General features: G+C 41.0%; 1 protein-coding gene across 2 annotated transcripts in view; it reads left to right on the forward strand.

Moving 5' to 3' along the window:
• LOC108240208 (cadherin-24) overlaps positions 1 to 4,504 on the forward strand; it is a 31,356-nt gene extending 26,852 nt beyond the window's left edge. For both annotated transcript variants that reach the window (XM_017423507.3, XM_037973994.1), the window contains one exon: positions 3,579 to 4,504. In XM_017423507.3, coding sequence (XP_017278996.1) covers positions 3,579 to 4,394 — 816 coding nt within the window. In that variant the 3' untranslated portion in view covers positions 4,395 to 4,504. The remainder of the gene's footprint in view (positions 1 to 3,578) is intronic.
• Positions 4,505 to 14,272: the final 9,768 nt, after the last annotated feature.

A 14,272-nucleotide genomic window follows, 5' to 3' on the forward strand; every position in this document is an offset into this window, starting at 1 on the left:
TGAGGAAAAAAATTTAAACAAAACAGGAAACATTTATTTGTTCACCTCAGTCCCATCAGTGTTAGGAGAAGGTGGAGACATTTTCCAAGCTAATATTGTTTCGTTTTTAAAATGTTCAAGCGGTTTTTCGTTTTTGTTTTTCTAAAAAGTCACAACATCAATCCAATCATTAATTTTTTTTACCTGATTTTTCTGTTCCGGGTCTTAGTGAGCTGGTTTCTATCTCCAACAGTCACTGTGTGAGAGGCGGGGGACAACCTGGACAGGTTCCCAGTCCATCACAGGGACACATAGAGACAAACAACCATTCACACTCTCACTCACACCTAGGAACAGAGTCACCAATTGCATGCTTTTGGTCTGTGGGTGGAAGCTGGAGTACCTGGAGAAAACCTACTCGGGGAGAACATGTAAACAGGCCAGGTGGTGAATCTGTTACCTTCTCGGTGTGAGGCAGCAGCAAAAAAAAAAAAAAAAAAAAAAAGCAAAAAATCTGAATATTACATTAGTTTTTAGATTAACTTTAAAGCTACTCAGTGCAAACTATAAAATCAAGAAAGGAGTTTACTCCAGTACTTTTCCAGATATATTGATATGCAATTCTGAAATGTGGGTACGCACTCAATGTAAACAAAGCAATCGGCTGAATCTGCCAGAAAAAAGCACGTGAAAACTTGAGTCATGTGATTGACCTACATTAGGCTGGCCTTAGTCTGTGTAGGTAAACAAGTATGATGGAATCGGACAAGCAGAGAATCTCTGAGAAGATGTTTAGGTTAAAAAAAAAAGAGTGAATCTGCTGCTAAAAAACAAGTAAGACAACTGTCAAGAAGACATATTGTAGAATTGTGGAAAAGAGAACGAAGTCACAATACTAGTTCAAGAAGAAAAGTTTAAAATCTCAAAAGTTGTTGTTTTGAGATTAATTAAAACCCAAACCATCAGTGACACAAAGACCTTTGTTAGCCAAATGCCGAGCGACTAAAGTTGAGAAGAAGTTTCAACTCGAAGCATTCGGAGAGCGCAAACCTCTGCCATGGCCATACGTTCACTGACCTTCATTGACATACGGTTTGGGATTTGGATCACCACCGAAATTAAATCATTTATTTTCTGTGACAACCCCAACTTTTCCTGAGAATTTCATCAAAATCAGTTCATTGGTTTTTAAGCACCGAAAACATAACCTCCTTGGCAGAGGTGGAAATCACTATTGTTGCTTATTCACAGGCAGCTTAAATGGCTGGATTTTATGTAGCTTTAGGGTTGTTAGATTGTTAACAGGTCAGATTCGAACGAATCTTTTATTTGGAGAAAGACATCCTCACATTCACATCACAGTCCAGTCACTGCAGGGACAGTTCATTTGCACCTTCCACCTTTTGTGTAGTGACATTTAAGAATAGGTCAAATTTAAAAACAAACCTAAACAAGGTTTTAACAAATGAGTCACCTGTGACCTTGACCTTTGACCCAGGGATTTTAAAATCAATAAGAATCACCCTTGACCCGTGGGGTGTCCATCTGTACAGATTCACATTCCTACATTAAATGGTTGCAGAGTTAGAGTGTGAGGTCAACAGTGACCTTGGACTTTGACCCAGAGACCTTGAAATTTGTAGAGATCATCCGTGACCCGTGAGGTGTCCAGCTGTGCAGTCTAACTCTGCAACTGGGTTAAACGGGAATGTCAAACTGCATAGCTGGACACCTCATGGGTCAAGGATGATCCATATAGATTTTATGGAGGTCAGGTGGCCTTGACCTCTGACCCAATGACCTTGAAATCAATAGGGATCAACCTGAACCCATGAGATGTCCAGCTGTGCAAACCAACCATCGCTACGGAAACCGTAACCTCCTTGTAAATTACTTATTCGAAGAGACAAACTGTAAAAAAACATCTCAAATTGTTAGCAGTTTAGGCCGCAGGAAGAGTTTTACCAGAGAACAATAATAATCAGCTGGGTTTTTTAAGCTTCCGATGATTAGTGAGGATTTTGAGTGTTTATGTTTGAGACTTTTTTTGTTGGGAATGAAGGAAATTGGTATGGATTTGTCCAAGAAACGCTAGACCTTTGATAAAATCCTTTATTCACATTAAATGAGATCTGTTTGTGCCCATTCTGAGTTCATAATACCAGCTGTAAAATAAAATAATTCTGTCATGGCTTAACAGATTAACAGTGTCCCCCCCCTCTTGAAAACATTCTTTAGTCATCCTTCCATTGTAGCAGACAGATTCTCTTCAGATTTATAAAACCTGTTAGGATACACTTTATGTTTATAAATCGTTTTGTGAAAGTCTTTGCCCATGCTTTTATTGTTCCATACCCACCTTTAATTACGAACGGCTGCGGGATTGAATTAGTCATTCGCAAATAAGAGCACTGTTTGCACCACAAGCTATTTTACAACGCAGTAAAAAAAAAAAAAAAAAATGACACGTAGGTTGGGCACAGTTTGACGAGCTGGTAGACGAAGACTCATGGCAGATATAAAGAATCTAAAGTGTGTTTTATTCGGTGCCATCGGTTGTGAAATCACAAACAGGAAAATGTAATAAAACAACAGACTTTATCAGTTCCTGGTAGAGGTAAAAAAATAAAATGAAATGGCCCTGATAAAAATGCATACGAAGGTCCTCCGACCGCACCGGAGCAGCCATCCTTACACACGGCAGGGACTATTTATAGGATAATATCAAAATCAGATGTAAATGAATTTCAAAATAAAACATTCAAAAAAACCTGGACCTATTTAATGACTTCAAATGCAGTTTGTGAATTATACACTGTAGAAAGTGTGTGTACTTGTAAAAGGAAAAAAAAAAAAACTGCACAGTTAATAAGAAATGCAGAGTCTGTGAAATTAGCTTTTATTTTATGTTAATTTCTGTCACTGCTTATTTTTCATTTTTACTTCATCGTATCGAGCTTGAAGCCTACTAAAGCACCGTTTCCTGGGAACGAGGCGCACAAATGCCAGATTATGTGTAGTGAACGGCAACTTTTAGTTTTTTATAACTCGCTGCCAAAAGTCGAAATTGGGCAGTGACGTTTTTGACTGTCTGTGCGGGGTTGTAGGTCTGTCAGCAAAATATCTCATAAATCAGTGAATGAAGTTTAATGAAACTCCCAGGAAGTCATCATTAGATGCACCTCTGCAACTGATTACGCTTTGAAGTCAACCCATTTAAAGATGGCTGCCACAGCTGATCAAACTTAGCAAACACAAAAATGTCTGTAACTCAGTCAGTTTTACAGATATCGAGCTAAAATTGAGTGGGGTAGTAGCTGAGACTGATCCCCAACTAATGCTGTGACTGCTAACTGATCGTGCAAGATCTTGGTTAAAAACAGCTGCAACGCTCAACAGAAGAAAAGCTCTCTAATCTCAAAAACTCTGGTTTGAAATGCAAGCATTCCTCCGAGGAATTCTAGGCCTTTAGATTTATATATGTATTCTTTATAAATAAAACAATCTGGCACCAGAGCTTTAAAAATAGCAATAAAAGAGTCCAGTTCTGACAGTATTGAAGCTGCTAATGTTTTGGTTATTACACTTTTCTTTTCCAGTTCAGCCCAACAGAACCGGAGTCGACAGCAGCCAGCGTGGCTGCAGATCTGACCTACGAGTCTTCCTGCCAAAGTCACACCAGCTTCTCATCAAACCCCGCAGAGGGCCGGCCGGGGTCATCCCAGACTCAGACCAGCACCGGGGCCACCAGCTGCACCGTGGACGACACTGACACCGATTCCTCCATCCCCTCCATTTCTGAGCAGAACTATCAGACGGGCTGCGTGAACTCTGCCGCCTACAAGAAGTCAGACACGTACAGCATCGTGGGCTCGCTGAACCCGAGCGGGATGGGGGCGTGCTTGAACGGGAGCGGCGGCAGCGGGCTGTACTCCGCTGGCGTGCAGCTGCTGAACGCAGGCGAGCTCCTGGGGGAGGACGCGACCCCTCGGGGTTCGACCTTCCCCGGGGGCGCGTTCGGCGGCAGTGAGGGCTGGGCGTCCAAGGGAACAGAGGCCCCGAACCCCCAACCGCTGCGGATGGAGGAGCTCCTCAGCATCCGACTGGATCGGGTCACGTCCGACCTGTCGCAGCCGCCCTACGACTCGTTGCAGACTTACGAGTTTGAGGGCCGCGACTCGAGGGCCGAGTCGCTGAGCTCGCTGGAGAGCGACGGGGAAAAGGAAGACGGGAGGCCACCACCGCCGCCGGCCGGTGGGGGGATGGAGGAGTTAAACCAGAAGTTTCAGCGGCTGGTGGAGATCATCCGAGACAGGCAGAAGGAGAAGGAAGCACGCGCCGCAGAGGAGAGTCCCACCGAGCCTCATAAACAAAGAGATGACAAAGAAAACCAAGAGCACAGATGGGATTTCTAGACGGCAACAAAAGGCAGCTTTGACGGAGGAGAGCCGTCTTTGATAATGATGGATTTTAAACACAAGAGTGGTAAAAAAAAAAAAAAAAATACGGCTCTGACGGGAATCTCGTTTCTCCTGCTGCCACAAAGATGTGCAGAACAATCAGTGTACAGTTTTCACTTCCACGCCGCACACAGAAACTGTCACTCTTCACACCACAGCTCCTGTAACTCATTAATAATGCACTTTCAGAGTTAACCTTATGAAAAATTCACCCTTTTTGTGTTTTTGTCTTATAAAATATTCACTTTGGATCCTGAGAACGACATAAAAAGCAGCTCCATCAAATAATGACTGAAACTGTGAGAAGTAATATTGATGGCTGGAAGTCTGTAGAATCTGAATGGGGGTGTGTCTGGATTTAATAACAAATATATGTGGGTCAGCAGGGTTCATATAACCCCTCTGATTGAGTCTATTTACAAAAGCAAAAGAGCCCATCAGGTCACCATTACAGCAAAACAAATTAGCTCACCATCTAAGGTCTGTTAGCAAAATATCACACGAACCACTGGAGGGTTTTTAATAAAACTCTCAGAAAGTAATCATTGAATACAATTCTACAACTGATTAACCTGTGGAGTCAGCCAAATTCAAGATGGCCACCACAGCTAACTGACCCTAGCAAACACAGAAATGTCTATAACCCAGCCCCCTTTACAGATATTCAGCTAAATTATGGTGTGGTTGTGACCGAGAGTCATCCTCAACACATACATCAAGCGCTATAAGATCGAAGGAGGTTCTTGTTTAAAACTTTTGGCATTCACTGTTGGTGTCAACCCCTTTTTGTCTGTTAGCCAAATATCTTGTGAATTGCTGGATGGATTTTAATAAAATTCTCAGAAAGTAATTATATGACATACCTCTACGGTTGATTAACTTTTGGAGTTAGTCCAATTGAAGGTTGCCACCACAGCTAATTCACCTTTTCCAACACAAAAATGGCTGTAACGTAGAGAAACTGACCGACATTGAGCTACAAATTGACGTGGTAGTGGCTGAGAGTCATCCTCAACACATTCCGTGAGATCTAGTGATGCATGAGATCAAGCGTAATGTAATTTACAAGGTTTGTCCAAACAAATTCAAACAAATTTGTTTCTTGTCATCGTGAGACGATCTTAATCCAAAACTATGTCATGACAGCCAGCGGGCGATAAGCATTTCTTCAAGAAATGTTAGCTTTTTAATTCTAAAAGGAAAAATTCTTCACATGTAGATAAACATTTAACCTCAAGAGTTTTGGGCCCTGGATATTTGCTGGAAGCGCCACACAGGAAATCTGTTTTGTTTAAGTCTTTTTAACTGTTGCAGGCATGAACTATTTCACGTCAAATTCAAAGACACCAAAACGATTTCTAATCCCCCGCTGTACTCTGATTGTCTCGTCTCGAATTGTTTTCAAAGGCTCGCGGTCTTTGGAAAAGATAAAAAAAAAAAAAGGAAAAGAGTAATTACGCCACGCAGTCCGCCCAGACTGTTCCTGTGATGAGCCCTGAAGGCAGGCGAAAAATAATAAGGCAGGGAAATAATCACTTTATTCTGAGAATACTTCACGTCAAGCAGGACTTTGACAATGACTCATTTATAAACATGCCCCGGTTAGACGGAAACGTGAGGGAACGAGTTATTAAAATCATTTCCAATCAGGTGATAAAGACGTATTCGGCTTGGTGCAATTATTTTCCCTCTTCTGCTGCGGGAGCTCACTTTCTAATCAGGTGTCGACGGGTTAGGGTTGGAGGACTTTCAGACGGCGTTTGACAGGCGATTATTGGCGCCCTGATGTGAAAAATGGGGCTCCTCGGGCAAACGGGTGAGCCGCAGAGTAACAGATGATGGGTGTAAGGTGTAAACATGAAGTGATTACTTTGAGTATGATTTAGCAAGTTGATAAAGCTACAATTAACCCTTTAAAGATCTGAAGTAGGACTCTGATTATCACTTATTTAAACCAAAAGAATTCTTTGGGTTTGAGGACTGATGTTTAGATTTTACTCTTGACAGAATTTGGACATTTGAGACGTCAGAGGCTGATCGGACCTCAGCAGAACCAGGCAGGGTGGCAGGTTAAAGCTCAAAGCCCGTTGAGGGTCAGTAGTCAGTCCGAGGTCACCTGAAGTCGAGCGAGGAGTCAGGCAATGCGCAAGCTGGAGCAGTGCTCTCAAAGGCACGGAAGGTATTTCTTAGTTTACGTTTCCCTTTCACCGTTTTCCCTCTTCCTGCCTCTCTTTGGGGCTCTGCGCCATCCTAACTCTGTCCACAGATTCTTCTTTAAGACAAAAAGAAAAAAATCACCACCGATCAGGCCCAGTCAGGTATATAAACAATACCAAGAACGATCAGGGCAGAATGACTCTTCACAGATGGTAGGTCAGAGGTCATATAAGAAGGGGTTCCCTTTACACCACACAATTAAAATAGACCTAAGAGAAGTGAGGGTTTGGCAGCACAATGGTGCCATCTAGAGGTAAGTATATGAAACGCATTTGATTCTCACAAGCTGGAAACTTCTAAGTGATTTGTTATGATTGAGTGTTACCTCTTCAGGTCATAAAGGTTCATTTTGATGTGACGAATGTCAACTATGACTGGATTTCATGGAGCAAAATAACAACTGTGAAATGAGCCCCAAACTCCTTCTTTTTGTTTGTCCTGACAAGATGCAGAAACACCTCAAAGTTAAATGTGTCATTAAAAGGGAAACAAACATTTAGGTTATATATTTTGTTCCCATTTTACATCATCAGGATTATTTCTGCAATATGGTTGACACAAAACAGTCATGAAAATGAGACGTGAAAACAGTTCGCATCAGATAAAAATAAAAAAATCCGCCTTCCAGAGGACTTGAGTTTGACCTGAATGACACTAAATGTTTGAACGGAAACACAGGTGTAAGTGAAGTGGTGAAAATTATGAACAATTAATGTTTTACCTGTTGCAGATCACTCTTTAAACAGCCTGAGCTTGGAGAAACAGGTTTACGCCGACAGAACTGATGAGCTAACAGCTCGACAAAGCGGCCAAAACAACAGTGGATTGCTGCCGTCTTGAAACAACTCCAGTCTAACAAATTTCACAGTAATTCTTGCTAATGCTGTTACTGAAACCTTTCCGCTGCCTTCAGTTTTACCTGACATGCTCATTTTGGCAGAAATATTATAAATCTGCAGCTAGAAGTGGCGCCCAGGCTGCACCAGAAGTGCTACAGCTGCTTGCTGCTGCTATTAGCACTGGGAAATGACCGTGGAATTCTGGGTAAATATCTGTGTAATGTGAGATGGACAGCAGTGTAGAGGTTAGAAAGTTTGCTAATAAAACGTTGCACACTGGAGGGATCTCCATGAAGGACATCTTACCAGATGATGCTCGTCGAAACCGAATCAAAAGAAAAGTTTCCTCATGTTTCAGACTTCCCCTTTAATCAGCAACAGAGGGGTGAGCTCAGGAGAACCTTTAGTTCCCAGAAATGTCTCAGTATCATGTCCTGTTGGGTTTCTTTCCTCCCCCTATTTTCTCAACCACTGTTTGCTCTTCGATGGTGGACTTTAGCCTAGATGGACATTCCAAATAGAAGTATTGACACAACCCCGGAAGCGCCTCTGGAGAAATACCGCTTTAATTTAGTTGGAAAGAAACTCGTGTTGAATAGTAAGAGTGATGAGGTGAGACGGTGAGAGCCCTCAGGCAGGGAGGCAAAAAACCCTGACAGAGTCAAGAGAATGCTGCTCCTTTAGCCAAAGATTCCTCTTGGATATAAAATAAACAAGGATTGAAAAAATCAGAATCATTCTAATTATACATCCCTTTCGTTCTTTCAGGGGTCACCTAAGGGAGCAAACTGAAACCGAAGATTTGGCAAAATGTTTTGCGCCTGGACGCCCTTCTTGATGCAACCCGGGCTCGAAGCGATTATCAGACCACAACATTAACCATGAAGCTACTGTTCACCCTTAATCATCCTGATTATGTTTGCTACACACTGATAACTCATAGGTTGGGTTGGGCTTCGTTTGAATTTGAAAGATTTTGATTCCTCATTTCGATTCCAGTTCCTAATAATTCTCAATTCTTTTAAGAGGAAATTTAAGCTGTAACCTTTCTGTGGTGCTCAGTTACAATTTGTTGCACTGACATCTTTCCCTCGGATGCTATGGTGAAGAGAGCAGCACATTGTGGAGTCTGGTCAACTGCCTGCTAATGTTAGCAATTTCAGGTCGTTTGTCTATGAACAAATACATGGGCTAACGTTAGCAACATTTGCATTTGTGTTGACCCACCTCAATGTTGCTCTAAGACACATTTTATTGTTTTACTTTCCTGATTCTGACTGCAGTGCAGTGCTAGGCTAAGGGTCGGATTATTATGTTATGAGCACCCTCATTTGCACGATGTAATCTTATTGCAAGTGTTGCTCTGAGCCGACTGGTCATTTCTTTTTATTATTCCAGGTGAATGAGAACTTTAGTCCTGGTTCACATTGAATCCTAAGCCTCGATGCCCAACCCTAGTCATAGGTTGAGTTGTTTGGACCAAATATTGGGTCAAATAGTTTGACCCGGCGGTTCTGTCAGACATGAATCGTGTCATTCTTCATGGTCCACCGTTTTAAGCCAGAAGTTGACCAAATCAGACCTGAATGGACCTCTGCTTTAAGATGGTAGAAGATGGTAAAAGCAACTTGTAAGAAGGCATTAAACCTGGTTGGCTTTGTTAATAACTTTAGTTCAACAAATTAGTTATTTCACCTAAATTTATGGGTGGAAAACTTAGCCTGGCATTCTGGGTGAAACTGGTAACCAAACTCTACTGATTTAGAAACGACTCAGGGTTGGCTCAGTCCAAAGTTTACTCACAACTTGGGTTGTTTTTAACCCAGCAGTTTTCAGTGTGTAACATTTTTCGTCTTGGTTTAAGTTACTATCATAGATAAGAGATGGGTGTTGTCTTTTTCTTCTTTTCTGTTGCAATAGTTTTTCAAATGGTTTTTTTTTTTAATATATATTTATTAATTTTAACAATATAGAACACAAAACACAAACATCTGGCCCATATGTACAAGATCAGGAGTCACAGTCAATTGTTAGCTGCGTGTATAATAAGAAAACAAAACAAAACAAAGCACTTAGAATGGGTATTAGGAGGCAGTATACATCAATACTATAGCACAAAAGCTCTTGTGAGAATTGTGGAAATATTCAATCCAATATATGACAGAAAGGGTTCCCATGTCTTGATAAAAACGTCATCTTTACAATGCAAACGACATGTCAAGTAATCAAGAGACACATAGCTGAGTATAACTCTCTGCCACTGTAACTTGGAGGGGATTTTGTCAGTTATCCAATTCAGGAGGAGACATTTTCTGGCACAAAAAGTTAGCATTCTGTAGAGCTTTCTCTTATATTTATCACTGACAATAGGATCAACCACTCCAAGTAACAAAAATAGGGGATTATTGTTTAAATGAACTTTTATTTTCAATTTTATTCATTTCCCCTCCAATATTCTGCCAGAATTGTTTCACTTTAGTACAAGACCAAAAACAGTGTGTAAGAGTACCAACCTCAGTCTTACATTTCATGCACTGTGAAGATGTGGTAGGTTTAAATTTTTGCCTTTGATAAGGTGAGATGTGAGCTCTATGGAGAATCATAAGTTGAGTCGCTCTAACTCTATTACAGACGCTTAAAGTTTTTACATTTCCCCAGGCATTGTTCCAGTCATCATCAGTAATGTTACAGTTAAGTTCCCTTTCCCACAATTCCTTCAAGCAAGAGGTTTTCTCTGCATTTTGACTTTTAATGATATTGTAAAATGTACTAATAGAAGTAGCCGACCTGGTTAAAAAAAGTTGTCTTTCAGTATCCGACACTTCCTGACAAACCAAAAGTGTTGTGCTTTTCCTAATAAAATCCCTAACCTGTAAGTATCGAAAAAAGTCCTCTTTTGAAACATTGTATTTTTCAGTCAATTGAGTAAATGACATCAAGGTAGATCCCTCAAATAGGTCATGTAATTTAGATATTCCCTTTTCAATCCATCTTTTAAAGTTATTATCCATTATTCCAGGTAGAAAGTCGGGATTTCCACATATTGGAGTAAAGACCGAAGTTTTTTGAGACCTACCCTCTAGTTTTCTTATAGTTCGCCATGCTGTAGCTGTGGACATCGTAATTGGATTGGTACAAACTGATTTAAGGGATTCCACCTTTTTTAGAAAAAGAAGTGATTTTAAGGGACAGTCAGACATCGAACTTTCAATATCAAGCCAGAGAGAAGTAGGCTTATTACGTATCCAATCAGCCATGATGCGTAAGTGAACACTGAGTTGGTAGTTTCGAATATCTGGGAGGTCAGTACCCCCTTCCACTGACGAGCGACATAATGTGGCTATTTTAAGACGTGCTTTTCTTTTGGACCATATAAAGGAGCTAAACCAACTGTTTAATTGTTTTAGGGATTTATGAGAAAACATAACTGGGACCATTTGTATTGGGTAGAGTAGTCTAGGAAGAACATTCATTTTTAAAAGAGCAATTCGGCCCATCCAGGATATGGGAAGAGTATTCCATCTCTCTAGGTCTAGCCGAATGCGTTCAAACAGGGGTGAGAAATTGGCTTTATACATTTGGTCGAATTTTGGTGTAATATGTATTCCAAGATAAATAAAACCCTCTGGTGACCATTTAAATGGGAAGGGCCTCACAGGTATTTGTTTCAGGGTGCCCAAGGGCATGGCTTCCGATTTACTAAAATTTATTTTATAGCCAGAGAATTGGCTAAACAGATCTATTGTCTCAATCAAACAAGGAATAGACACCGTTGGCTTAGTCACTACAATTAGAACATCGTCAGCGTAAAGAGTGATCTTATGCTCTCTATCCGCAACATTGAGACCAGTTATATCTTTATTAGACCTAATAGCTTCGGCTAAGGGCTCTATTGCAAGGGCAAACAGCAGAGGCGAGAGAGGACAGCCCTGTTTCGTACCTCTTAAAACACTAAAGTAAGGAGATCGTAAACCATTTGTGAGCACAGCTGACAAAGGATTTTTATACAGAAGTTTCACCCAGTTTGTAAAATTTTCTCCCAGACCAAAGTTATGCAATGTATAAAACAGGTATGATAATTCCACACGGTCAAATGCTTTCTCTGCGTCCAGAGAAAGCACAAGACCATTCACTGATTTTTCCTGAAAAAACTGGATGGTGTTTAGCAGCCGACGCATATTATTATAAGAGTTACGACCTTTAATAAATCCAGTTTGGTCTTCATTAACTAAAATAGGTAACAAACGTTCTAGTCGCGTGGCTAAAATTTTAGACAAAATCTTTAAGTCAACATTCAAAAGAGAAATGGGTCTATACGACGCACAGTCTTCCGGGGGCTTACCCTTCTTTAAAATTAAAGAGATATTTGCCTCTCTCAGGGATTGCGGTAGTGTCCCTTTCATAAAAGAGTCATTAAACATATTTAAAAGAGGGTCAATTAAGAGGTTCTGAAACTCTTTGTAATATTCCACACCAAGTCCATCCGGGCCAGGAGACTTGCCAGATTGGAGCCCTTTAATTGCATCCAGCACTTCATTTTTAGATATAGGTGCATCAAGACTAATTTTCTGGTCCTCAGATAGACAAGGGAGCTTAAGAGAGGAGAAAAACTTATCCATTTTCTCAGTTGCGTTGGGCTGTAGTTCTGATTTATATAGGTTTTCATAAAAAATCCTAAATGTATTATTGATGTTAGCAGTTTCAAAAGTTTGCTTTCCCTGGTCATCTATGACAGAAGAGATAGTTTGGGAGTCTGCCTTTTTCTTTGTTAAATATGCCAAATATTTCCCTGCTTTATCTCCATGTTCATACATTTTTTGTCTTGCAAATCTGATCTGAATTTCCGCTTCTCTAGTCAGTAGTGTGTCCAAGGCAGAACGAAGTGCAGTTATCTCTTTAAGTTTTTGTGCAGATGAACGTGTGACGTATTCTCTCTCAGCCCGCTTTAATTTTGACTCCAAGATCTTCCTTTGCTCAGCCTGCCTACGTCTCTTGATGGATGTATAGGATATAATAAGACCTCTAGAAACGGCTTTAGATGTTTCCCACAATAATGATGGATTGTCTGTTGAGGGTAAATTACTTAACAGAAACAGTTCAAATTCCTCTTTGAAATAAGACAAAAACTTTTGGTCTGCCAGAATAGAGGGGTTAAGCCTCCAAAATCTAGTTGGGTTTGCAGGATTTGTAAAAGTATACTGTATAAATACCGCAGCATGGTCAGAAACAGCTATTGGGCCTATAGAGCTGGAGGTGACTGAACTTAACAAAAGTTTAGGGAGTAAGAAATAGTCAATTCTAGTGTAGGCTCTGGATACATTTGAAAAGAATGTGTATTCCTTAACTGTTAGATGTTGAGCTCGCCATACGTCTACATAGTCCATATCATCACAAAATGCATTGACAATCTTAGCATGAGAAGATGGTGACAATTTACCAGGAGGGGACTTGTCTATAATGGGATGTAAATGACAATTAAGGTCTCCCCCTATAAGTGTCTGCATGACGCCAAGATTTACAACTTTAGAGAACACAGTAGTTAAAAGATCAACTGGAAAACCAGGTGGGTTGTAGACATTCAATATAACAATTTCTTCTCCATAAAGCAGCCCTTTCACAATCACATAACATCCCCTTGCGTCCTTTATACAGTCCAAAATTTTAAAAGGCACATTCTTCTGTACTAAAATAGCCACTCCCCTACTTCGTGATGTAAAAGATGAATAGTAAACCTGTCCAAAACCTCCCATTTGAAGTTTTAGGTGCTCAATGTCACTTAAATGAGTCTCCTGCAATAATGCTATCTGTACACCTTCTCTCTTCAGATAATTTAAAACCTTTTTTCGTTTAACAGGTGTATGTATCCCTTTCACATTCCAAGTGCATAATTTCAAACCTGACATGATAGTAAACTATAAAATAAGACATTACCCGGACACCTGAGCATCACTTATAAAAAGTAAGGAATCATACAAATAAACATATGGCCAGATATAACACAATACAAACAACCAGAAACAACAAAAAAAAGTGTCGCTAAAGTACACTTCGCCAAACATTGGCACGAACGTAAACACTGTCCCACTCTTAATCTAAGAGAAGTTCGAGTGAAAAGGCTCTCTAACGGAACAAAAAGATACATCTGTCCAGGATGCAGGAAAGCATGGCTTATATGTCCCTACTAGGTAATCAAAGTTATCGGTAGCTTAGTACTCCAGTTTAAATACAGTTTACATCCATCAGCCTACTCACGTGTTATAAGACAGTCCAAACAGTCCGCCGCTCGGCCGAGCAGCTATCCGGTGTAGCCCCAAAATCACTCACCGAGAAGCGGGGTGTCCTCAAGGGTACTGACGTAGCGCTCCACCTCAGGAGGGTTATTAAACACTTTGGTTGATCCGCGAAAGGTTACCTTCAGTAAAGCAGGGTAAATCTGCCTGTATTCTGCGCCGAGTGACTTGAGCTGCTTTTTTACCGCGTCATATGCCTTCCTTTTGCGGAGAACAGCAGCCGACAAATCCTGGAAAAACATCACTGTAGAATCCCCGTGTGTCACCGCTTGGTTTTTCCTTCCCAGCTCAAAAGACGCATTCATCACACGCTGTTTATCCTGATAGTTGTGAAACCGCACAAGCACCGGTCTCGGTCTCTGAGTGGGAGAGGGCTTGGGAGCCAGCGTGCGATGCGCTCTTTCCAGCTTTATACGCCCCGTCTTCGTGTCAATGCGCAGCACCTCGGGAAGCCAGGACCCGAAGAAGCCGGTGGGGTCAGTCCCCT

This window comes from Kryptolebias marmoratus, linkage group LG24, assembly GCF_001649575.2.
Source record: "Kryptolebias marmoratus isolate JLee-2015 linkage group LG24, ASM164957v2, whole genome shotgun sequence".
In the NCBI taxonomy this organism is placed as follows: Eukaryota; Metazoa; Chordata; class Actinopteri; order Cyprinodontiformes; family Rivulidae; genus Kryptolebias; species Kryptolebias marmoratus.